Genomic DNA, 23,862 nt, shown 5'->3' with positions numbered 1-23,862 from the left:
CTCTCCCTCCCAAGTCAAAATCCCCTAGGGCCCAGTCATGCTTAAACAAGCATTTGCAATGCAATCGGTCTCGCCTTTGGGGCCTCATATATATATTTAGCTATACAGCACGTTAGCCTGGGTGCTGAAACATCTACTGTTCTTTAACATGGAGGCAAAGTTAGCACCAAACTGCTTGTGGAAGACAATTTCTATGGACTGGAAACTAAAGAAAGCTAACGTGCTTCTGGTATTTTATTGACCTCTGCTGGTCGTTTTCTATCAAGAGAGTTAAATAGAGGCAGTTGCATGAAAACCAAAAAAAAGAAGTAAAGTCCCTCAGCAGAAAGCAGTTCTGGTATTTTACTGACCTCTGCTGGTCGTTTTCTATCAAGACCGTTAAATAGAGGCAGTTTAACAGAAGAAAAAAAGTCCCTAAGCAGAAGCAGACAAGTCCTAGGGCTGATCTCCAGATCCCACAATGTACATACACATATAAGTATATAATAAGTACTCAAGTATATGCTAGAGGTCTCGATTGCTCAACCTAAAAAAGGGAAGGGACGAACTCGGCCCCTCTCCCCAGGCCTATTTTACCGGGGACGCCATCCCCTTGAGCCCGGCAGCAAATTCAAAGGGAGGGGGCCCATGCTAAACCCCTCTCTGAGTCATTAATGGCCCTGAGGACCCTATCCCCAGGGCTGACTCTAGCTACGTTCTGGCTGCCCACCCCGGGACATAGCATTTTCCCTGCCTGCACTGCAGTTTGCATGGAAACCTATGTTTGTTCTCGCTTTGTAGGAGCAATTTCAAAGCTCCCACCAAGCAAAAGTAAACACTAAGTCCTCTCTCAGCTGGTGGAAACTTTAAAAATACAGAGTTCAGATATGTTTCAGGCAGAGAAACCGATCTTAATATTGCTCCCATCCTTAGGGAGCAGCATTGTTAGCTGGTCCCTGCCGGCGGAAGCAATGCCGGCTCCCGCTGGATGTAGGGAGCCTTCATCTCACTTAGTGTCCCTTGTTTAGATGGTAAGTTTTCAAGATGGCTATGGACCAGTTTATCACTCAATGATCTAGCCTTTCTGACTGTTACTAGGGGAACTGGAGGAATATCGGTTCCTATGATCATATCCGGTTTGAGGATATGTCAGTTTCTTCGTTGAATGTTTGTTTAACAAATCTGTATCCTCCGAATAAGTGGTGATCATCCAGAATTTTCCTCCATCTTTGTTCTTGGTAGCCACTGTGCTGTCCTTCTCAATCACTAGCCTATCTCTAGGGGTACTCTCAACCTTTCCGTGGGTGGTCTCCAGAAGGTCAATATTGTAGCTCCTAGCCACAAATCTAGCGATACTTTCCCTTGCTGCTGATTTGAAGTCACAATTTCTCAAACAGTTTTATTTGAGTTGGTTTTGCTGTGGGTGAAAACGCCGATTCACAGCAGAATATGAAAAACACTGTTGGATTTGGGGGTCTCTAGTTGGCACAGGTAGGAACTTGTGACAAATAGGGACCCTTGCCTCCAGTCAGGGCAAAGGGGATACACTCCTAAAATAACCCCTGCTCACCCCCATGGTAGCTTGGCACGAGCAGACCGGCTTATCTCAGAGGCAGTGTGTAAAGCATTTGTGACCACATAAAGTAACCCAGTTACAACACTACAGATGGACACCGCACAAGGTTTTATATAAACAATAAGTATACTTTATATAGAGTTACCACAAGACCATAAACGACAAAAATACACAATACTGTTACTTTAAGATGGTAGATTTAGCTTAGTTTAGTTCAGTTCTTAAGATGCAACACTTCGCGTCAATGTACCTTACGATGCGTTGCGCTTCCACGACAAGCAATGTTGCAGCGATGGAAATGCGGTAATGTTCTGGTGCAAAGAAATAAAGATGACACTCTCCTTGATGCGATTCAGAAAAGGGGGTGGTGATGAACAGAGTGTCTGAATTAAGCAGACCACTCTTACCCAGTCCAAAGATCAGGGCTTGATCCATCACCGTTATTTATCTCACTGCACCATCCCAGCTCAGAACCTGGCTAAATGCAAATCAGTCTGTCCCTGGCCCAGTGCATCATGGGAACAGGGCAGACTAAACTACCAAGCCAATTCTTCACCAGAAAGGAGACAAGCTACCGGGGACCGGTTTCTGGCATTTCAGCCGTCTTCGGCCCGGCTTGCTTGAATCCTGATGGTGCAGTGAGAAAGGGACTCATGTCTAAGTATACCCGGCCACACCTATAGTGGCCAAAAACGATTCAGAAAAGGGGGTGGTGATGAACAGAGTGTCTGAATTAAGCAGACCACTCTTACCCAGTCCAAAGATCAGGGCTTGATCCATCACCGTTATTTATCTCACTGCACCATCCCAGCTCAGAACCTGGCTATATGCAAATCAGTCTGTCCCTGGCCCAGTGCATCATGGGAACTCTCCTTGATGCGACATGCTTCCCGGTTTATGCGGTGGAGTCTGCGGTGGCGTCGATCCTCTTCTCCGTCGATGCAAGATACTTTACAAGATGCGAGCCGTGACTGGCCCTGCGACAAGCTTCCCAGTGATGCGGCGACGCCTGCGGGGACGTCGATCCTCTTTACTAGCGTTGCGAGTTGCTTCCACAACGATGCGAGCCGCGACAGGCCCTGCGACACGCTTCTCAGAGATGCGGCGGCGCCTGATGCAACGTCGATCCTTCTCTCCTGCGACACGCTTCCTGGGGATGCATCGGCGTCAGCAGCGACGTCGATGCTCTTCTTCGGTGATGTGGGGCGCTTCGTGTTGTGAAGTAGCAGCGGCGGTTCTGCGACATGCCTCTCGATCCTGAGTCGCGCTTCCAACTCCTTGCGACACGCAAATCGCTCACAAAGTCCAGCACAGCTGCAGGCACTTAAGGAAGACTTTTGGGGAGCTGGTGGGTGAAGTCTGTTGTCCCTGAGACTTCAGCAGGAGGCAAGCTCTGTTCCAAGCCCTTGGAGATCCTTCACAAGTTGAAAGTAAAGCACACAAAGTTCTTTCTCCTTTCTTTGGCAGTCAGGCAACCACTGCAGGCCAATCCACCAAGCAGCACTTCAGCTTAGGGATAGTCTCCCCTCAGTTTCTTCAGATTCCTCTCCTTAGCAAAGGTTTCTTCTTGCTGTTCAAAAATGATCAAAAGTGAACTAATTTCATGGGATCAGGGTCCCAATATTTATACCCCAAAATCCTTTGTTCTCTGAGGGGAGAGGGGCCTTTGCCTAGTCCAAACCAATTCCTGAGCACTTTGTTTACAGGACTCCTTCCTTCTATTCACTGTGCAGGGCAGCAACATCAACCGCCCCACAGGAGGTGGAGCCAGCACAGGGGAGGGAAGGCACAGTCCTGGAGCACTCTGTTGACAGGATTCCTTCTCTTCTTTCAGTGTGCAGGGCAGAGACATCAGACACACCACAGCAGGTGGAGCCAGCATTGTAGAGGGAAGGCTCAGCCAAATTCAGGTCCCAGGTGCAACTCCTCCCTCCCATCTAGATGCAGAGCTCTCTATTCACCACTGGGCTGCCCCAGCCTGTCTTCTGGAATCCCCCCAGCCCTTTCACTGACAAACTCCAGACAAAGGAATACACAACCTAGCAGAGGCTTGCTTGAAAGGTTAGGCAAGAATATACCTTATTTCTAAAAGTGATATTTTCAAACACAGAATATTAAAACCAACTTTACTAAAAGATGTATTTTATTATTCTGAGTTTAGGCATACTAAACTCGAATTTCTACCATATTCTCTGAGCCAGTTAGGATTATAAAATGTAACAATTCTAACCGCCCATTCTGGCCTATAGAGAACAGGTAGCCTTGCAATAGTGAAAAACGAAAATGGCTGTAATTCACTATTAGGACATGCCACACACACCAGGGCGTGTCCTACCTTATACTTACAATGTACCCTGCCCTCGGACCTACCATAGGGGTGACTGATATGAAGAAAAGGGAAGATTTAGGGACTGGCAAGTGGTTGCACTTGCCCAGGCAGCATGACAGTACCAGACTGCACACAGGCTCTACAATGGTAGACCTTAGACACATTTTACAAGGCTGCTTCTGTGGGTGGCACAACCAGTGCTGCAGGCCAACTAGCAGCATTTGGATTACAAGCCCCGGGCAACCCTGGTGCACTGTACTAGGGTCTGACAGTAAACCAAACAGTCAATCATGGAATCGCCAATTAATACATTCATTTATAATAGGGAGCACTTGCACTGTGGCACTGGACATCAGTGGCACAGTGCCCAAAGCATCTAACGCCAGCAAAAACACATGAGGCAACAGCAAAAATGGAAGGGAGACACACGCCAATGGTGCCAGGTCTATCCAACACCAATGAATAGTCCGACGAAAGTACTATTTGAGTATATGGTATTTCAATTTGTGCCCGCCGTCTACAATAATTTTTAAATGTTTACATTTTGTTGGGCGCATGAATAAAAGTAATAATGTTTATGCTTTTTTCTGATAAATGGTATCTGTAGTGGTGAATGCGATACACGGCGGAATAATGACAAAACATGACAACATGTTGCACGTTTGCATTTGATGAGATAACTGTTTCAATATGGTGCTCAATAATGGTAGTAAGAGTATGGTCCTCTTTCTATACCGTTGTGTCTAATGTATTAAGATTTCAAAATGGCTGCTCTCAGTGAAATGAGTAAACACTGAAGAAGGAGTCTCCCGAAACGCGTTTGTTGCAGCGCCAAAATAAAAACATTGGCTAACTTTCCCCGCAAGTGCTTTTCTCTTTCTCGTTAAACAGGAAAAAAGTTTGAGCGATAGTAGTAAGGTACCTAAAAGAACTTGCAATGTAACGATTACATACCTGCACAGTCATTTTGGCACAATGTATGCATGTATTCCTATTGCCTGTGAGTGTGTACTAAGTATGCAGTTTACCTGCTGAGACTCCTAAAATCGTCTTTGTTGTGAAAAACTCAAATATGTTTTTACCGCCACGGACTGAATATTTTTCATTAATCAATACTCGTGAAGTCTAGTAATTTGTGTGTCTGCCACTTCTTCCAGTTATTATTAATTGTACACTGTGGACCTTAAGCTGCAAAAACACCTTTTCAGTTCGAAGGACACTGAGGGCATTTACAGATTCTTAATGGCCATATGTAAAGTGCTATTCAAACTTCCATAATTTTTTCATGACTGCCTCAAAACATGGGCCTTACAAAATGTATTTGTCATGACTACTCCTGGATATTTTGGCACTTTCAAAAAATACATGAATAGGTCTCTTTCACGATTGCGTCTGAAGCCGGTGATAAATTATGCCAACTTTAACTAAGCAATGTCTTATTATTTATTCAGCTATCATTGGGTTCACTTCTGTAATGAGAAAGTGAGTGTGTTCAGACTTTAACCCTCAGGGGTGTTAAATAGTGGCCAATAGCAGTTCGGTGTCCAATTTAAATTGCAAAAATATGAATCGTTCAGTAAATATTTAGTGGTGTTGATCTCAACATGATTGCCAAATTTTGAACACTAGAAACTATTTTGTTAAACAGTTTGTGGATGGGTGTCCTACTTAAGAAAATGTGCTGGGAAACGTGTATTTAAGGTATTTTTTCTTCACTGACAAAGATTAACACTCCTCCTAGCCAGGAAATGTCTTAATCATAACTTGTGAGTATATTATTGTAGTATTGTTCTGCAAAGACTTCTGTGCACTGAGATGAAGTCCAGCCAGTTTGTGTGTTTCACTTTCGCAGGACTGATTCTAATATTGCGGATCCCCCTTATTGGTAAAATCTCAAACTGAAATAAAGAAGTTGACCATCCATGGCTTAAATTTTTGCCCAGTGGAAGTCTGTTGGGGTTCTTTTTCTGTTAGTTGGAAGTTGAGGTCCATAGAGATGCATTGTTTTGACCTATTCTCACATGCTTGCATGTGACATGCATGGTGTTCCAAAAATAATTTTCAATTAAATGGGGACACCTGTCAGACCACTGTTCCTTTGTGTTCTTCACTTTTCAAGTAAAGCGGATTGGGTTTTGTCATTTACTAGTTTACTCCATCTTGAACCATTCATTAACCAGTGGTAGCTGCTACAATGAACCAAGTGCACTAGAACCCCACCGAAGGAAGAAAGTAAATCCACTGACAAGGCTAAAAGTTGAAGTTCATCTGAGAAACAAGGACTTTCTATGCATTAGAATGTGGGGTGCCTTCAAAGTCCCCAAAGTAGTGTACACGTGCATGGATATTTGACACACAAGTCAGTGTGATGTATGTCTGCAGTGTGCTAGCGATTAAGGCACTATAGACCCACTGCTAAAATGTTTAGCTTTACCAGTATTTAGGGTGAGTTAAAGTCTAATTCTGAGCATTGGACAAATCTCTACTCAGCCGTCAAGTACAGGCAGGAGGCTCAGAAAAGCAGGCTTCAGAATACTATATGTAGCCCAATGCGCTTCATGTACGCAGTAGCTTAGCACACTTCAGTTTGTTGCCTACAGGCGATCAGAACATTTGTCAGCCTGACAGAAAAAGCAGAGGGGCAAAAAATGGTACTATTCAGCCCTTAAGATTAGCAAGGTGTATGAGGGCTGGACAGCCTCTTTCACAGAGATGATCCTTAGTCACCTAGGTCCAAAAGTGTGGATTGCTTGTGTGAGAGGTTTTCTCATCCTGGGTCCTTGGTCAGGAACATACTGCTGGTAAATTGCGTGGAGAGATGACTGTTCCTCCTGAAGGTTTCCAGTTCCCTGACTTTGGGCCACACCGTGGAGATGGCAGGTTATATGCATGGAACCTCAACTATTGGGTTTACTCCCCAGACTTTGACAAGGTCTGGGAACTAATGTGGAATGAAAATGAAGTGCTTGTCAAATACTCTCACCAGGTCTTGGATCAGGCAAGGGGTGCTTGTCCGTAACCTCTCTAGACCTAAGCAGCGTTCGGATTCGGATTTTTACCATCCAAAGCTGTAATACTGTGCCTGGAATGGTAAAATGCTTTTGTTATTTTTCAGGTCACCGTGGATGAAGTTAGCTAATCCAATGCTTAAAGACTTTACTGTAAAAAATGCTTTGCCACTTTTCTAGCTTGCCGTGGATGTCACTGTGCTAATCTTATCTAGAAGGCATAAAAACTCTGCTTAGAAAAGACATTTGGGTTAATCCCTTTTTAGAGTGTCAGGAGTGCTGTAGAGGGTGATAGATGAAGGAGCTGCTTTCCCACCGAAAACTTGGGAACTACCTCAGGTACTTTGCTTCTTTTCTTTGCATAGTTCATGCAACACTAAGCTTGAAAGGGCATTATTTGAGATGTATATTCCGTTTAATTTTTTGGAGGGCCTAGCAGCTGTTATCTGCTAAGGGGCGCTCTGCATTCCAAGATGCAGGTTTGTGCATCTCTGCTACTCCCACGTACCCACATGTCCCACCCCGCAGCTTTTCCCCTCAGTCACCTCTGTTGCTCTCCTCCTCATGGTGGATTTTCCAGTTAAAGCCTACCAGATAGCACAGCTGTCTGGGTTGCTTACAGCATCTTGGGAAAATTCAGAAAGCTTCTCTGTGAATGCATTCTGCCCATTCTTACCTTTTGACTTTGTGGTTTGTAACTCACATTTGCCTCCTTTCTATTTGCTGGCTTTGCTTGTTTTTAGGATGTACAGCTTGTTTGTCCCTTCCCTTGCCCAAAGCCTATTTATTGTATTCATCCACCAGTACTGATGTTCTGTAAAGAGGCCTTTAAATCTTGTTATTATCTTGTCACATTTGTTGTGCTTTAAAAGACAGGTCAGATGACAGGCTCGGTCTACCAGGAAGCTTGATGTTTACTTTCTTTCTCTGGCTTCAAAGTGAGAGGATTTATGTGGCAATCATGCTGGCTACTCTGGATGTGCTGTACGATGTAAAAAAAAAATTCTAGCACAAAGCAAAATGTAAATGTCTGTAAATATATTTCAGAATATGGAAAGCACAAATGAAGCTCATTTTCGGTAATTCTGAAGTGTGGTGGAAACAAAAAGTTTAATATGACCACACAGATCAACGCAGTAGGTGATGACATTTCCAAACATTATCATTTTTGCACTGTAGACTTTTAGCATTAAAAGTCTGTGCAAATGTAATGGCCATTTCAATTGAAGAAGTGTTGTCTGTAATGGCAGTGCGCTACCACATCATCCATTCCCCACATCATCCATTCCCCACTTTACCCCACTTTACACCACTTTACACCACTTCACACTACTGTAGTCTACTCTGCACCACTCCATACTACCCCACTTCATGCCACTTTACACTGCATCATTGCCCGCTACTGCTCACCACTCCACTCAAAGCCAGTTCACTTGACACCTCTCTAGTCTACACCACTCTACTCTGCCAATGCACCACTGGACTCATCACCTCTGCACCACTCTATGCTATGCCAGTGCACTCCATGCCACTGCACTCTATGACCTTCTACTCTACAAGACTGCACACTCCGTCACTGAACTCTTTGCCAAAGTACTCTATGCCACTTCACTGTACATACCTCACTCTGTGCCACTCTAATCTTTTTTACATCACTGCACTCAACACCACTCTACTCTACACCTCTTCATTTTCCCCTGCTCCGCTCTACGCCACTTCACTCTACAACAATCTACGCCATTGCACTCTACTCCACTCTGCGTCACTTTATGCCACTGCAATCTACTCTGCACCATTCTATTCTACACCAATGGACTCTACACCACTTTACTCTCAACCAATGCCATCTACGCAAATCTACTCTGCAGGATTATATTTTGCCCCACTTCAATCTAGTCCACTCTCCTCCACTCAGTGAGTCTCTACTCATTAAACTGCACTTGGACACTCTACTCTGCAGCAGTCTTCAGTGCTACTCCACTCCACACGCTTTACTCCTCTCTATTCTACGACACACAGCCCCAGTGCTCCACTCCATGCCACTCCACTCTGACACAGTTTGCCACTCTACTCTTCGCCATTCAAATACAACACGCTAATCCACTCTGCCATTCTACTCTCCTACACAACTCCACTCTGCCACTCCACAACAGTCTACTCCACTCTTCACCATTCTACTCTACACCACTCTACTCCACTTTACGCAACACCCTTTACACCACTCCACTCTGTTATGCACCACTCCACAACACTATTCCACTCCACTCTATTCCATTCCCTTCCACTCTAAGACACACTACTCCCTCCATGACACTCCACAGCATTCTACACCACTCCACGACACTCCTCTTTATGACACTCCGCTCTCCTTTTCCCCACTAACTTTTAACCAAGCTGAAAAGCAGCCATGCTGGTGTACAACATGGCAAGACCAATAGCTCATGCTTGGCCGAGACCTATTAGCTTTGCCAATCCTTGTGTTTTTTTAAAGGAGGTCTGACAGTTGCTGTTGGCAGCTATGCTGCTTCACACTGTAGAAGGCGCTGTTGCACTGATAAAATTAATTTTTTCGTTTAATATTTACTTATTTAATGGTAGCTGCCATCTTGGATGGGTAAATAAAAAATGGTGCTTGTGTGGTCTCCAGCAGGACCTTTTCTCTTCTTTTTCCCACCAAACCAATAGGGCAAGAAAGCGAGACCTGTTGACATTGTCAGTGCTTGTTGCTATTGGTGCCAGTATGCTACTGACTTTAACAAAGGAATTGCTATGTTGCTGTTTTAAAGTTAATGTGCCTTTTCCACATGTTTTAAAATAGTATGTTTTGGTGGCCTCAAGAATAAGGGAGTAAAAGGATAAAGCAATACAAGCAAGTCGAACTGATTGACAGCTACTCCTTCATTAGCATTTATTGGGAGACATCTCATGTTTCCATTCTTGATGTCATTGTGTTTTTCTCAAATGTGTGAAAATGGATCAAGCATTCGCAAAGCCAATAGGTTTGAGTTTTTTGAGTTAACACGTAGTATCAGCACTTTCGAGCAAGACGCACAGTAGTGTGCCAGCAATAGGGGGCACAGAGTGCCATATTGTTAGAGCACTTTTCAAATATATTCCTCATAGTAAATATGTAGGATGCTTGCCTTCTTCTAATAAACAACTTTCATACAGCACCTTCTGTCGAACACTTTAGTGTTGTATTTGTAGGAGGCAATGTTGCTTAGGAAATCCTTCTTGTTGGCTGTCGATCCTATTGTAATCACTTATTTTATCCCATAAACTTAGAAAAGTTGAAACCTGGTCCAGGTGAATTTTGCATAATTTCCTGTGCGGAAATTATTTAAAATATCCCAAACTATATGAAATTACGCAAACTGTTGGTCTAGCATTTGGCACCATTTTGTAGTGCGAAATGGCGTGAGGAAGTATTTTTTTTTAAAAAAGCTCAATCATTTGCGACATGGAACAGCAGCTGCTCACCTTCTCTTCATTTGTATTGTTCGCTGACTCCTGGAATAAGATTTTTACCCAAACGAAGTCTCAATTATGCGACGAGGTGTAATCTAAGGCATTTTGCATTAGAAGCATACCACGAAATACCAGAAATTACGTGAGAATATATCGGCAACAGAATTTTTCTTAGGCCTAGTTAACATAATTTCTGTATGTTCAATTGAGAGAAGAATAGTAAAAAAAAAACTCACTTAGTCTTAATCTTTAAAATACGTTTTGGTTTGCACCTATTGTAAACGAATTTAATGTACTACCCTCTAATTTCTCCATCACAAAAGTAATGTCTACGTTTAAAGCAAATCTAGTTCTAAATACCGAAATAACCCACTACCAAGTTCGACTTAATTCAAATAAAGGGCAGTGTTGCTTAGCTGGCATTAATCCATCTGGAAGAAGACTGTCAGCTAAAAGAAGTCCTTCTTTGGAATCAGCCATGCAGTCATTTAGAAATAATGAATTTGGAAGAGGGTTTCACATTATCAAGTTTCCTTTCCACCAGGCCTAAGAGTAGCATTGTAAAGGGCGAACGTTCTGGCTCTGTTTCTTCCCCTCTTGTTATGTGTCTGTAGTTGATTGGCACTCACCATTTCAATGATACCAGACATAACGCTTTCTCTGGTGAAGACCAGCTGACATTCAACTTTACAGAGGGCATAGGGATTAAACATGAATCAGTGCTTTAATCGGTAATAAAAATGTAATTGAACTAAAAAAGAAATAAATGGAGACCATCGTCGCTTAATATATTGATACTGATCTATTTAGTATAATAGTGACAGCAAACATTTTTTAGTTGATGTCTAATTCTGGTTAAAACTGAAATAAACAGAGAAAAAATATTTTTTTAATTCACAAAATGAAGGCGCAGACTCAATCGATAAACTATTTTGGAGGGAAAAATGTATAAAGGTGTACTAGTCCTGTGCTTGTTAATTAATGTGGGGAGAGGATCTAGCCTTACGGCTAGAGCTGTCGACCTCGAAGTTGGGAAAACCGGGGTTGGGCCCGTGATTCTGGGCGCATCACTTAATCTCGCTGTGCCTAACAAAAATGAATATATCCTCATGTAAGCAAACTGGTGCTTGTGTAAAACGCTCTGATACCGGATATAACCCCCCCCCCCCCCCCCCCCCCCACCCCAAATGTGTTTCCTGACACCCAGCTTCCCTTATTTTGTTTTAAAATATTTTTTAATTAAGGTTGAGTCGGCGTCTGCCGCCCAGTTTCAACTAAGTTGTTGGTTATTCTGGGCTAGCATCAGATCAGTAGATTGTTGCAGCACCTGGTCGAAAGGCAGGAGAGGTCACACAAGCTTATTGTATGTATGTATGTATGTATGTATGTGTGTTCTTATATAGCGCTCGACTTACCCTAGGGCATCTCGGCGCTTGCATTGGGAACCCGTCCTGGCTTTTTCCCTGTGAGATAACCCATACTGGGCATCCCCAAGGTGAAAGCCAGGCATCCCGCCGCGGGGGGCCGTTGTGGAGATTAAGCAAGCTTAATGCCCAGAGCTGCATAGTGTGAACCCGTGCTTAGAGTGGGCACCGAAGCAAGAATTATCGAGTCCGTGGACAATTGGGCTCAAGACCCTGCGCGTCGGGAATTGAACCCTGGTCCCGGGTCTGACCTCTGCTTCAGGTTATGCCTCCTCTAACCAGTGAGCCACACTTCTCCACGCCTGAATGTACTTCGTTCTAACTCCTGTCCAGGTCACTGGGCAGAAACATGATTTTCCTTCATCGTGCTGTACTTCAAGGTGCTTTCTTTATTCCACTCTTGCCCAAGCTGGATTTTGGCTTTCATTATTGAAGGTGAAAATTTCAATGCCAATTATTTCGCCATCTTTTCTATGTGCTTTATTTTTCATTATATAACAGATATATTTATTCCCAGTACTTTTTTCTTAACCATATCTCTGCGTTCATAATAATAAACACTTTTCCCATTTACTCATTATAGGCAAAATAATGACCTCTGAAAGATTTTGTGATCGGCCCTTAAAAGTTCCCATACTCATAGACATGTTTCAATTCTAAATTGGTCCTAAGTAATCTATTTTATGCGCTAAAACACATGGTAGCATTTGAACAAAACACAGCCTTAATATATGTAGAAATGCACTTGTGCAAGTCTCAACATCCTTATTTCCCGCCGAGCTGCTTCTTGTGACATGGAAAACAACGTGTGAGTTAACTGGACCAGAAAGTGTAAAACATCCACTTGATAATATCCATAATACGCTCCTATGTTGCATATAGCTACCTGCTGCCCCCTGAGCTGTCTTTATGGACACGCAAAGCGAGAGAAGGAGTGAAGGGTCATGTGCCAGCATTAAATGTTCCATCCAATTCCGTAGAAAATAATGTTCTTTTTACCCAGTGTCGCATATTTCACAAGCACTAGAGTGTTTGTCCCCATGGGTTTTGAGACCTATTGTGTGTGGCTGTCTAGGACAAATACACCAAGCTCAACTATTGACTACATACCTACATAAATAGCTAAGGCAAGATAATGTCAACTTCTAAAAGTAGCATTTTCAGAATTGCAACATAAAATCATACTTCACCATGAATTGGAATTTCAAATTGTGGTGCCAGGGACACCAAATATGAACTGGTTATCCAGTTATTTAATTATTTGGAACTTACTACATATACACTCTAATAAAGCAATTCTAATGTTACCCTATGTGAGAGATAGGCCTTGCAGTAGTGAAAAACGAATTCAAGAGTTTTTCTCTACCAGGACATGTTAAACGTAAAAGTACATGTCCTACTTTTTAAATACATTGAACCCTGCCCTCTGGGCTGTCCAGGGCCTTCACTAAAGGTGACGTACATGTACTAAAAAGGAAGGTTTGGCCCTGGCAAAAGGTTAATTTTTCCAGATCGAAAGTTCAGTTGAAAACTGCACATGCAGGCTCTGCAATGACAGGCCTTAGACCTGTTTAAAGAGCTACTTAAGTGGGTGGCACAATCGGTGCTGCTGCCTCACTGGTAGCATTTCATTTACAGGCCATGGGCACATTTAGTGCCACTTTACTAGGGACTTATAAGTAAATTAAATATGCCAATTGTGGATAAGACAATATTACATGTTTTAGGAAGAAGATGAGCACCTTAGCAGTGGTAAAGTGCAAAGAGTCCTAAGGCCAACAAATACAAATTCAGCACAAAAGAAATAGGAAGAGGTAGGCAAAACGTTTGGGGGTGACCCTACAGAGAGCACCAAGTCCAACAACAAGTTGCAGTATAAACCCAGACTTACAAGTGCTAGTGGCAATCTTAGATTCCGCGAAGGTGCTCACCTCTGTTAAATGGCCTTTTCTGTTTGTGTAGTCAGTCCAAACATATGTTTATTTAGACCGTAGTCTTTCAAACAGTTTCTGAAGACACAATATGGCAATAAAATCCAACATAAACAGTTAATATAACACACAATATAAAATGCAATAAAACACAGTTCATCCAATGAATTAAATCTATATCTTCTAAAACAGCATAGTGGATTAAAAGAAGAACTCCACTCAGGTTAATTAATTTATCTCAGTTTGACTGTAATAATTTATCAACAGACCATACAAATCACCCCATGGTACACTTTGCATCCCAAAAAATCTAATTTTTACCAATAGTTTAATCGCTTGCCCCCAATCCCTAATACCATATTTTATTAAAAAAATGGGGTTTGAAAAGACTTCTGTTGGGCTAAAAACAACAGACAATCCACCAGAGTGTGATTTCAGTTTCCTTTCATATTAAGGCCACATTGACTGATGTTCCCTTCATTTACCAGAATGCTGTGACTTCCTGACATCAACACTAGATTTAACTTGCATCTAAATCTCAGGAGACTTTGATGCATCTTGATATTTGGAAGTCTCTCCAGATAGGGAAAGGTTTTGCCACCCATCTATGAATTTAACAAGTGGGAGACCGATAGTTTTATCCTCGGGTAAAGAAGATCTGTCTTGTTATTCTTTACAACTCCACCTTACTTACTCCTATCAGATTGGTACCATCTGTAATTTTTGTAATTTTTTTATTATTATTTTTGTACTAATCTGATTACAAACTACAACATAAAGTGCAGTACCATACAGGCGGACGACCATCTGCAATTTTTAATTCCATGTAACAAGTTTAGGATGCTCCCCCTTACTCCAAGGGCCCAGGTTAGCTTGCTTTGAAATATCTTCTTTTTTACATAGCATTGAGAGTTTCCACACTAACTGTTTGTATCCAAAATGTTATTATGTCTGCATGTGCTAACTGCCTCCACCATAGAAGAGGATGAGAGAGAGAGAGAGTAGGCTTTTTAGGCACCTTCCTTCATCAAGGTCTCAACTCTTTTTGCCCCCTTTGCCGACCACCTGACACCATACTAAAACTGTGGCCTTATCGTAGCCTCATTATAACAGAGCTCGAAAAAATCATAAACATGCTACTAGTTCTTCAGGTCTAGTAATTTGAATAATCTACTTGACCTAACTGTAATGTACTTGACCCATGAACTGGTCTCAAATTGTGTGATCCTAGGCATATATTTCGTCTTATGGAGCAGACTTTTTCTTTATTATAACATGAGAGCGCCTTCAAATATGAAAGTTCACTTTTTCTGCTGTACAAAAAAACTTTTTATTAGACTAAATGTTTGCTCCATGTATAACCAGAGTCAAGCCCATATATAGGCTACGCATTATTCCTGGCTTGCCTCTTTGGGCGAGATGTGCAACTGATTTTTGCGGTCACAAACGGAAAATCAGGTCGTTTGCGACCACAATTAAGGTTGGTGGTATCTACAAACCCTATTTTGCGAGTAGGTAACTTGCAAAATAGTGTTTTCGAGTTGTTATTAGGAAGGGGCGTGCCAAGGGCGTCCCTTCATGATAGAGTCAGAATAATATGTACCATTGTTTTGCGACCGCATTTTCGGTCGCAAAACACTCTTAAGTTTACAGCCTAATTAAAGTAGGTGGTAAGCCACTAGCAAACAGGAAGGGGCCCCCAGGGGACCACTTCCCCTTTGTGAACGGGTTCGAAAATATTTTTAAGAGCAGGCAGTGGTCGCAGGGACCACTATTTGCCCTTAAAAAAATGCACTTTTTTTTTAAAGCATCCCGTTTTCCTTTAAGCGCTTAACCACGGTGCGAATTCCGCCGCGGTGCAGCGGTTTTAATCAGTGGGCAGGGCTGTGTCGGCCATCGGACGTGCGCAGCTCTATGGAGGTAGTGCTCGCGACAGCCGTTGGCTGACGGGAGCACTTAAGGGGCTGACGGGAGCACTTAAGGGGTTAAGGAAAACGGGCTCCATTTGATAAAAAAAGGTGCTCTATTGAAAAATCACAAACAAAAATTAAGGCTATAGTTTCTAAAGAGAAGTATGAGATAAGGACAGGTTATGCAGGATTCCGGCATATGCACGGTGGCAGTCAGCAGGACTGTTTCATGTTGCCCTCGCACATCCCACATCCACTGACTAAAGTTGGACCCTAAAGAGGAAACTCACATCAGACTACCAAAGTACTTTATGACCCCATTGGTAGCATTTACCTATAAAGTTTTTTAATCCGACATGGCGGTCCATTTATTAAAAGTAGTTGGTGGCCTCTCTGACCAGTTTTAACCCACATCATCACACATGAGATACCACCCCATCTAGACTCTACCTTGCATTCATCATACGGCATACCAATAAATGATCTCCGCCAAAATGACCCTTCGGTGGACCCGCTGGTCATTGCAGCGCCGGCCCAACGATACAGATAGCATCTTTTCCATTGAAATGGCCATAAAACGTTTCTACTAACATGTAGTTTCACTGATAATAGTGCATAAACAATGTTTGGAAATTAGGTTTCAGCAAAAATATTTAAAATTTGCACATCACCATGTAAAGTGTTCCAATATGTTTTGAACCTATAAAAATATTTTTTTCACCATAGAATTACAAAAATGTCTCTTCATACCTAGGGAAATATATGTAAAGCTGTTTGAATAGTTCACTTAGCTATTTTAAGAGTTGTATTACAAAAAAGCCTGACATCTTACAGCCTTTTATTTCACATGCTTTGCTCAGTTCAGTTGTAACAGTTCACTTTTCAAAATCCTCTAACTTCAGTCACAGAAAGAAAAATAAATGTAGAAAGACAAACTGACGTTTGACCTCTGTCTCTGAAAGCTAGCAAATGTGACAAAATAACATTCATGTCATGTGTCTGCCTCAGGGGTCCTCCCTTAGCGTGACCCTTTTTAATCTTTATCTCCCTGCTGGCTAAGTTGATATGGTCCTTAGGACTGCAGGCCCTATCTTATGCTGATGGCAACCAAATTATTGTGTCTATCACCAAGGATATGAAGACCACAGCTCCCAACTTTAAGAAATGTATGCAGGCAGAAGCAACTTGAATGGGTAACAACTATATCAGACTGAACCGGGACAAGACTGAAGTCATGATTTTTGGCAACCAGTCGGCCATCTGGAACAATTCCTGGTGGCCAGAAACATTAGGGGAATTGTCAACCCCGGCAGACTCCACCAAGCATCTTGAAGTACTAATGGATACCAAGTTATTGTTTGAACTTCAGGTTAAACCATACAGTATCCACTTGTTTCTTGATTATCAGGACCCGGAGGATGGTGTTTCCTCTTTCTCTCTTGTATCCCGCAAGCAGCTAGTTCTGACCTTGATCTCCTCTAGGCTAGACCTCTGCATTGCACTCTATTTGGATATCAATAAATCAGCAACTGCACTTAGTGCAAAATGCGGCTGCGAAACTGATACTTTAAATTCCTAAAAACCAATCTGTCTCAGCGGGGAACTCCAAATTGCATTGGTTACCTGTTAACAAGTTCCTTACCTTTAAAGCCTTATGTTCACAGGGCGTGCAAAATATCAGTCCCAAAAGACTGGCGAAGATGTTTCAGAGATGCACCCCTACTAAACATCTTTGCTCAGCTAGCTACAACTTTATAGTTGTCCCTAAAGTTAAGAAGACCAGGTGGGGTGGCAGGGCTTTTTCCATGACTGCAGCAACACTTTGAAATTCTCTTGCATGCGATATCAGTGGTCTTCAGCAACACAACTATTTTGGAAAGCTGTGAAGACCCGACTTTTCACGCTTTGATTACTGGCCAATGATTTTCCAAGGGATAGTAGTTCTTTCTTTGGTCCTTCTCTCAGGAGTTCTCCCCTTTTAAGCGCCTTGACACCCGTTGGTATTTGTGTTCTTTATAAATCTACATAATTCCATTTAATTTCAGATGGTCATGATTTTAGCGATATCGGGCCTCATGGAACTATAATGGGATAATTGATCCACTTGACATTGTTAGATTACCACTTGATGATGCTTTATATTTTATTTATGTATGTGTTTATTTATTCATCCTTTTCACCAGACATGCTTTACAAAGCTACTTTAACTTTTGACAGTGAGGGGGCAGTTGAAAAATCATGGTGCATTTGACCATATTGCAATTGGATTATTGCCTTTGCCTAGAGGGTATTATGGGGTGGTATTTTTTTTTTGTACAGTCCAGGGTTTGTTTTGGGTATACTCTGTTTTCATTTGGTAGAGGTGGTGCTTGGTGATGTCTTGAAGTTATGTAGTTTGGGCTCACACTAAATATCCAACGGCAGTAGAGTGTAATGAGTAAGCGTGCACATATAAGAACTGGCTTATATTCTTAAAGACCTAGAGATAGCTAAAAAAAAAATCACTTTACATTCTTTGCCCAATGTATGGTATATTAATGCGTTCAATGTTATATAGGTATTTGATTTCATTGCGGTTACCTGTATTGTACATTGGCAGATATTCCACACTCCTTTGAAACTGTGGTTTTATGGATACCATGAATGCCAATATGGTAAATGCCACACTTCAAGTCAATGACCTGAATTAAGTGTGCTAATAAAGATTTTAATGAGGTTATAATGACCCACTAGCTCAATGTGTTTATTTTCATTTCTTGATGTTATGTAGGTTCTGAAGAAGATCATCAAATATATACAAGAACAAAATGAAAAGATCTACGCCCCTCAAGGCCTGCTTATAACAGACCCAATTGAAAGAGGGTTAAGAGTTGTATCCTTTTTGTGAAGCCTGATTTGAAAGCTCACAACCTTCTGAAGTAACCTGCACTCAAGTAGGCTTGTCTTTTGTTGATTGAGTATGGGTCCACTGTCTCAATATCATTACACCTGTGAAACATTCACCCCTGAGCACATGGCCAACTGGAGAGAGTTCTTAGAGTATGGGCATTAATAGCTGATGTTTTTCTCAACTCTGAACATATAGGCAACTATGAAATATTGTGAGCCAACAATAACTGGTTAACCAACGTCAGCATTTTCTCTATGTTTCAATTTTGTGCTTTTTTAATCAAACATTTTCACTCGCACCTTGTTTTGCAAATGAATATTTCATTGAGTCACTTCCGATTTAGTCCCTTACACTCATTATTCAACACCTTCTCCAATAATATGTTTTCCATAGCATAATATCAGATCTCCCATCTTGTATTCAGGACACACATATACGCCTTTATGGAGTTTACAGTTCAGACAAAGTTCGATGTTGTTTCCTTAATGTTTGATCAGAAGCACCCGCAGATTCCTTTTTCCTTCTAGGTATACCTTTTCTTATGCATACCAGCTTGACATTTCTTTTATTGTTTTTTTTTTCAACGCCATTCCACTCTTTGTATACCATCTCTTTTGGAACGCCATCTCATATTGATATTGCGGCGATTTAAATTGTTGCTCTTTCTCACTTCTCATCTCTGCCGGTTTCTTTCTTCTCCCTGTGTTTTTACCTGATTCTTTTAGGCGATTCTTTGATCCTCACTACGAAGGGAGAATAGCACTTTAATGGGGTTTTTTTTGTAGTTATGACAACACGTGTTTTGTTTTCCCACCTAGATTATAGTTCATGCATAATCTGAAAAAAGATCCTTCTTTCCTTTTCTGAAATCTTGGGTAAATTAGCGTGGGTAGGTTATTGATGACTTAAGAAGACCCCTCCGTAAAGGATAATGGTTGGGTCACCTAGTGTAAAAAGCCTACAAAATTATTTATCTGATATGGCGTGTACTGCCATTCTCCTTTCCATATTTCCACACGATTGTACATGTCTTGTTTTTGTTTCCTTTTTAATTCCACATTGCATGCCGTGTTTTCCCTAACAACGGTGCCACGCAGATTGAAATCACCATTTATGAAGACAGAGGTATGAGCGGTGGAAGATAGATCATCTGCAGTGACCAAGGTAAATATTAACTTTCTTTTCAAACACGCCACTTCACATCGTGCTTGCGCGGGGCTGTTTATCCAACTACTGCGTGAAATCATAGGGCTTTTTAAATGATTGTATAGCGGGGGAACATTGAAAAATCGCAGATGATTTTTCTAACTCCCTCTGAGAATCCTCAGCTGTGGGGTAATGCATAGCAGATGACACTGTTTTCTTACATTGATTGAGTCCCAAGTTTTTAAGTGATATGTATATACATTACTGTGACTGAACACAGCTCTCCTTTCGTAAGTGTATGTTAAAAGCGTATGCTGATGAATGTTGATCAACAGCAGTTGAGACTGCTCTAACTTACACACAGAAACTGATTACACCGGATACAAGGACAAAAACAACTGCTTGAAACAGTAATACAAAAATAGTGCACCAATATTAACTACTGTGCAACACAGTTAAGGGTATTGAAGTTCAAATTTTGTATGTCAGTGGCTGGAGAGGTGGTTTGAATCGCTGGATGCCTGCGCACTGTCAGTGAGAAACTAGCCTCTGGGTGGTTCGAACTGGGCACCACAGTTCCCCAAAACTCTCATTTGATTCTTAAACCATTCGAAAAGCATTGACACTATCAAAAAGTATATATATGCCTTCTGCTTGGACACTTGGTTTTATTTGGCTTCTTCTGAACTTTTATAATATTTTGAAATGGGTATTGCAAGGAGAACGAGAGCAACAGTGAAGATTAACTTGAGTGGAAAGAAAGGAAACGTGTTTTAGCAAAATAATTAAATGTACAGCCCCAAACATAGAAGTAGTAAATGAGAAACATGCTTGTGAAGTTAATGGCATTGCATATGCCATGCAAAATGGTGTCATGATAGTAGTAGTAAGCATGCAGGAAATTTCCCATGAAGGTAACTTCTACTTTCAAGGTAATCTAAACAGCCCTACTAATGGTTGATCGTAAATACTAGGGTATAGTACTTGCTTTTTACATAGACAGGGTGACTGCAGTCTGTCTCGCACCAGCACTGGAAGTTGTAGGACACTCTGTGGCTACATGGGAGTAGAAAAGTAAAAATAAAACAGGAAAAGTGGTTGACTCAATTTAAGGTCCCGGTCACTTCAGTCCAGTCAATAAGATCATAGTAATGAGTGAGTAGTGCGCTATACAAGTATCAATTTACATAATTGTACTGTTGATGATACAGAGCGGAGCTATTTAGACTACACTGTGAAGCAGTGTTTTAAGGCAGGAAACTGGTCAATGTATAAAATGTATATGTACTTTTTAGATCGAGCTGGTAAGCATCCGTAGGATGCAGTCCAGAATGACAACTATAGTTCTCGACTTCGGGGGAATGATGGACAAGAGGGTGCCACGCGCTTTTCCGCTGGATTTGACCTCGTGCACGCGCACGTCGGCTCCATCCACATTCCCACAAAGTCAGCCTAACGCACATGCATGCACACAGACACACAAACACGCGCGCGCACACGCACTTAAACGTACACACACACTTACACTTACACACACACATAGAGACCCGACCCGACTCCCCCCGCCCCCGCCTCAGCCTCATTCTTTCTTTCCCTTCAGTCTTCCGGTAGTTGTTTAAATACCGTATGCCGTTCTCTGCTCAGGTCGCACACGAACAACCTCCCCCACTCGCGAGCTCGTCATTTCAATCACAGCTGGACGTCCAGCCTGTAAACCCTGTAAACCCGATCACGCTCCCAGGATCTGGAGATTGCAGGCGAGCCGCGGCCTGATTGCCTGGCAGGAGCGCGAGCTGCGCTCTGATTGGCCGCCTGCGGGTGTGCACGTGAAGGGGGCAGTGCAGCAGCCGATAAGCAGCCAAGGCAGACTTCGCGTCTTGCCAGTCTGCAAGAGGCTGCAGCACGGAGAGGAGTCCGGGTCTAGCTTGACTCAGAGCTTCCACATCCACAGCAAAGTTCATCAAAAACCAGGTATCGCCGAATAAATGGTGACATTTTTCAGTTTACTGGACATGTGCAGCGCAGAGTTACCCATCTTTGTATTGCCGTGAATTGCACGGCGAGAGAGGATTAAGAAACAGCTTTGAGAGAGTGAATTTTGGAAAAGGCACGGTGGCGGTGTGATATGATAAAGCTCAGAATTTCTAAAGTGCGAAAAGAAACCACAAGGCTTTTAGCTCTAGTTTCATAAACTCATTGTTTTTTAAAGACAGGGTGCTGCTTCTCAGTCACTTGAACCCTTTTCGTTTTCATGCTTGAAAAGTGTGCTTAAATTTAATTAAATACCTCTGTTCCATTCAAAACGTACTTTTACGTAACCCCCCCCCCCCCCCAACTCTTACTGTTAAATCTTTACCGTTTCTGTTTGATTCACATCCTATGCCAATCGTCTCATCAGTGCTTGTTAGTGTTAGAAAAGATGCGGGGCTAGCGTGTTGTTGCGAGTAAATGTTTAAAACACAGTAGTTTACAGTTCGTCATTAGTTTGTACAGCTGCCAGGCTGGATGGGTGACATTGTTCCGAGTGAGTGGCAGGCCAACTGTCCGGTGGAATCGTCGTGCACGGCTCAGGTTTGAGGGTGCCCGGAGACATGACGCAACAAAATGCATGGATTGTGCCTCGCAAATGTGTGTCTTGGCTGCACCACCACAATTGTGCACAAATCACGAAACCGCGCCTTTACACGGTGTCAGTCTTATTTCAGTGACTGGCAAACATTCACACACCTCAGCAGGAGAGGATTATAGTAGTTTAGTTGGAAAAGTAGCTCAGTGGGTTAATGCGCTAATTGAAGAGATTTACGTTTAACCCGTTAGTGACCTCGGAATGGCAGACTAAGTCCGCCGTACTCCCATGTTGGATAACATGCACATCACTCACACTCACATTGCTCATGGTAGCGTCTGCTATAAATCAACTGCATACTCTTGTGGTGGAGTGCGATGTGAAAATTAAGATCGTGCTAATAACGTCACGTTCTGACGTCACATAGTCCTGGATTTGCAGTTCATTTACATGGTGGGAGTGACCACCGTGCTGCCAACACCGGGACCTTGTTTGGATCCACCGCCTGCACTGCTCTCCATAATAGGCCGTCTCCGCTCTGTGAAGGAATTAATATCACAGGCAGATTGTTTGCAAATCTGCTTCTGTTTGTTATGGTTGAGCAGCTCCATAAGTGAGGAATATAATGGCTCTTTGGCTGACTTTTTCACTTCTGATTGGCCCGATTGGTGCAGGTAAGGACCGACCCAATCCTTTTAAACATGTTACTCCCCGTTTTATTCCTTATTTGTGATCTTGATAAGTCGCATTTCAGGCAGATCTGTTCTTGGATTTTGTTACAAGAGAATACAATTTACATAATCTTCACACATTTTTTTAACAAAAGTTTAAGCTATTGCTATTATAAATTACAATAACTTTTATTTAAGTATTCATTATTAAAAAATGTAAAAGCCATTGTTATTTGAAATATCAATACATCTAAGTCACGTAAATACAACACATATTGCATTACAAATGCTATAAGTGTCACATTTGCGAAAGTTAAAACTATTGGCATTGTAAACGACAAAGCTATTAAGTTTGCTATTTTAAAAACCAACACATAAATAAAAAATGTGTCATTTACAATACTAATAGCTCAAACTTTCCTAATGCGAGACCTATTGCATTGCAAATGCTTGTTTCAACATCCAGCTACTCCTGGATTCAAGCTTTCCTTCCTTCCAGTACAGACCCTTAAATAACAAAAATTAGGTTATGAGGTACCGGAATGAGCCATGGAGAAGACAGACCGTAAGAATGTTTGGGAGTGTATAGGGACTAAATATAGTATTTGTTGAACCAAAAATGATGAGCTTAGTTTTTGTGAAAAACCAAGCAGTGGATGAGGTCAGGCGCATGATCTAGGTGAAAAAGCAAAAGATTGAGCAGTGTCAGAAACTGGATATACTAATTGTTGGAATTCAGGTAGCCTTTTTAAGCAAAGGGCCAAATGGAATGCTTAGGCTAACAAGGGAGGCCCCACCCTTCTCTCCATGACCATCACTGCAGTTGGATCTGACTATCATGCCATGCAGTTGGCTGCTGAAAAGTGAGACGCAATCTGGTTAGTGAGCATAGTGCACTGTACTGAAATAAGTGCCGTAGGCAGACCTTCCTAGTGCTTAGCTAGACCTAGGCTTTATTCTGAAA

At 42.1% G+C, this 23,862-nt stretch overlaps 1 protein-coding gene across 2 annotated transcripts in view; it reads left to right on the top strand.

Annotated features, from left to right (window-relative positions):
- GOLGA7 (golgin A7) overlaps positions 1–23,862 on the top strand; it is a 136,671-nt gene that overhangs the window by 67,497 nt on the left and 45,312 nt on the right. For both annotated transcript variants that reach the window (XM_086943559.1, XM_086943560.1), the window contains exons 4-5: positions 18,396–18,497; positions 19,613–19,679. In XM_086943559.1, coding sequence (XP_086799685.1) covers positions 18,396–18,497; positions 19,613–19,660 — 150 coding nt within the window. In that variant the 3' untranslated portion in view covers positions 19,661–19,679. The remainder of the gene's footprint in view (positions 1–18,395; positions 18,498–19,612; positions 19,680–23,862) is intronic.

Source organism: Lissotriton vulgaris, chromosome 11, assembly GCF_964263255.1.
Source record: "Lissotriton vulgaris chromosome 11, aLisVul1.2, whole genome shotgun sequence".
NCBI lineage: Eukaryota > Metazoa > Chordata > Amphibia > Caudata > Salamandridae > Lissotriton > Lissotriton vulgaris.
Note: the sequence above shows the minus strand (reverse complement) of the source record. Positions and strands in the feature narration are given on the sequence as shown.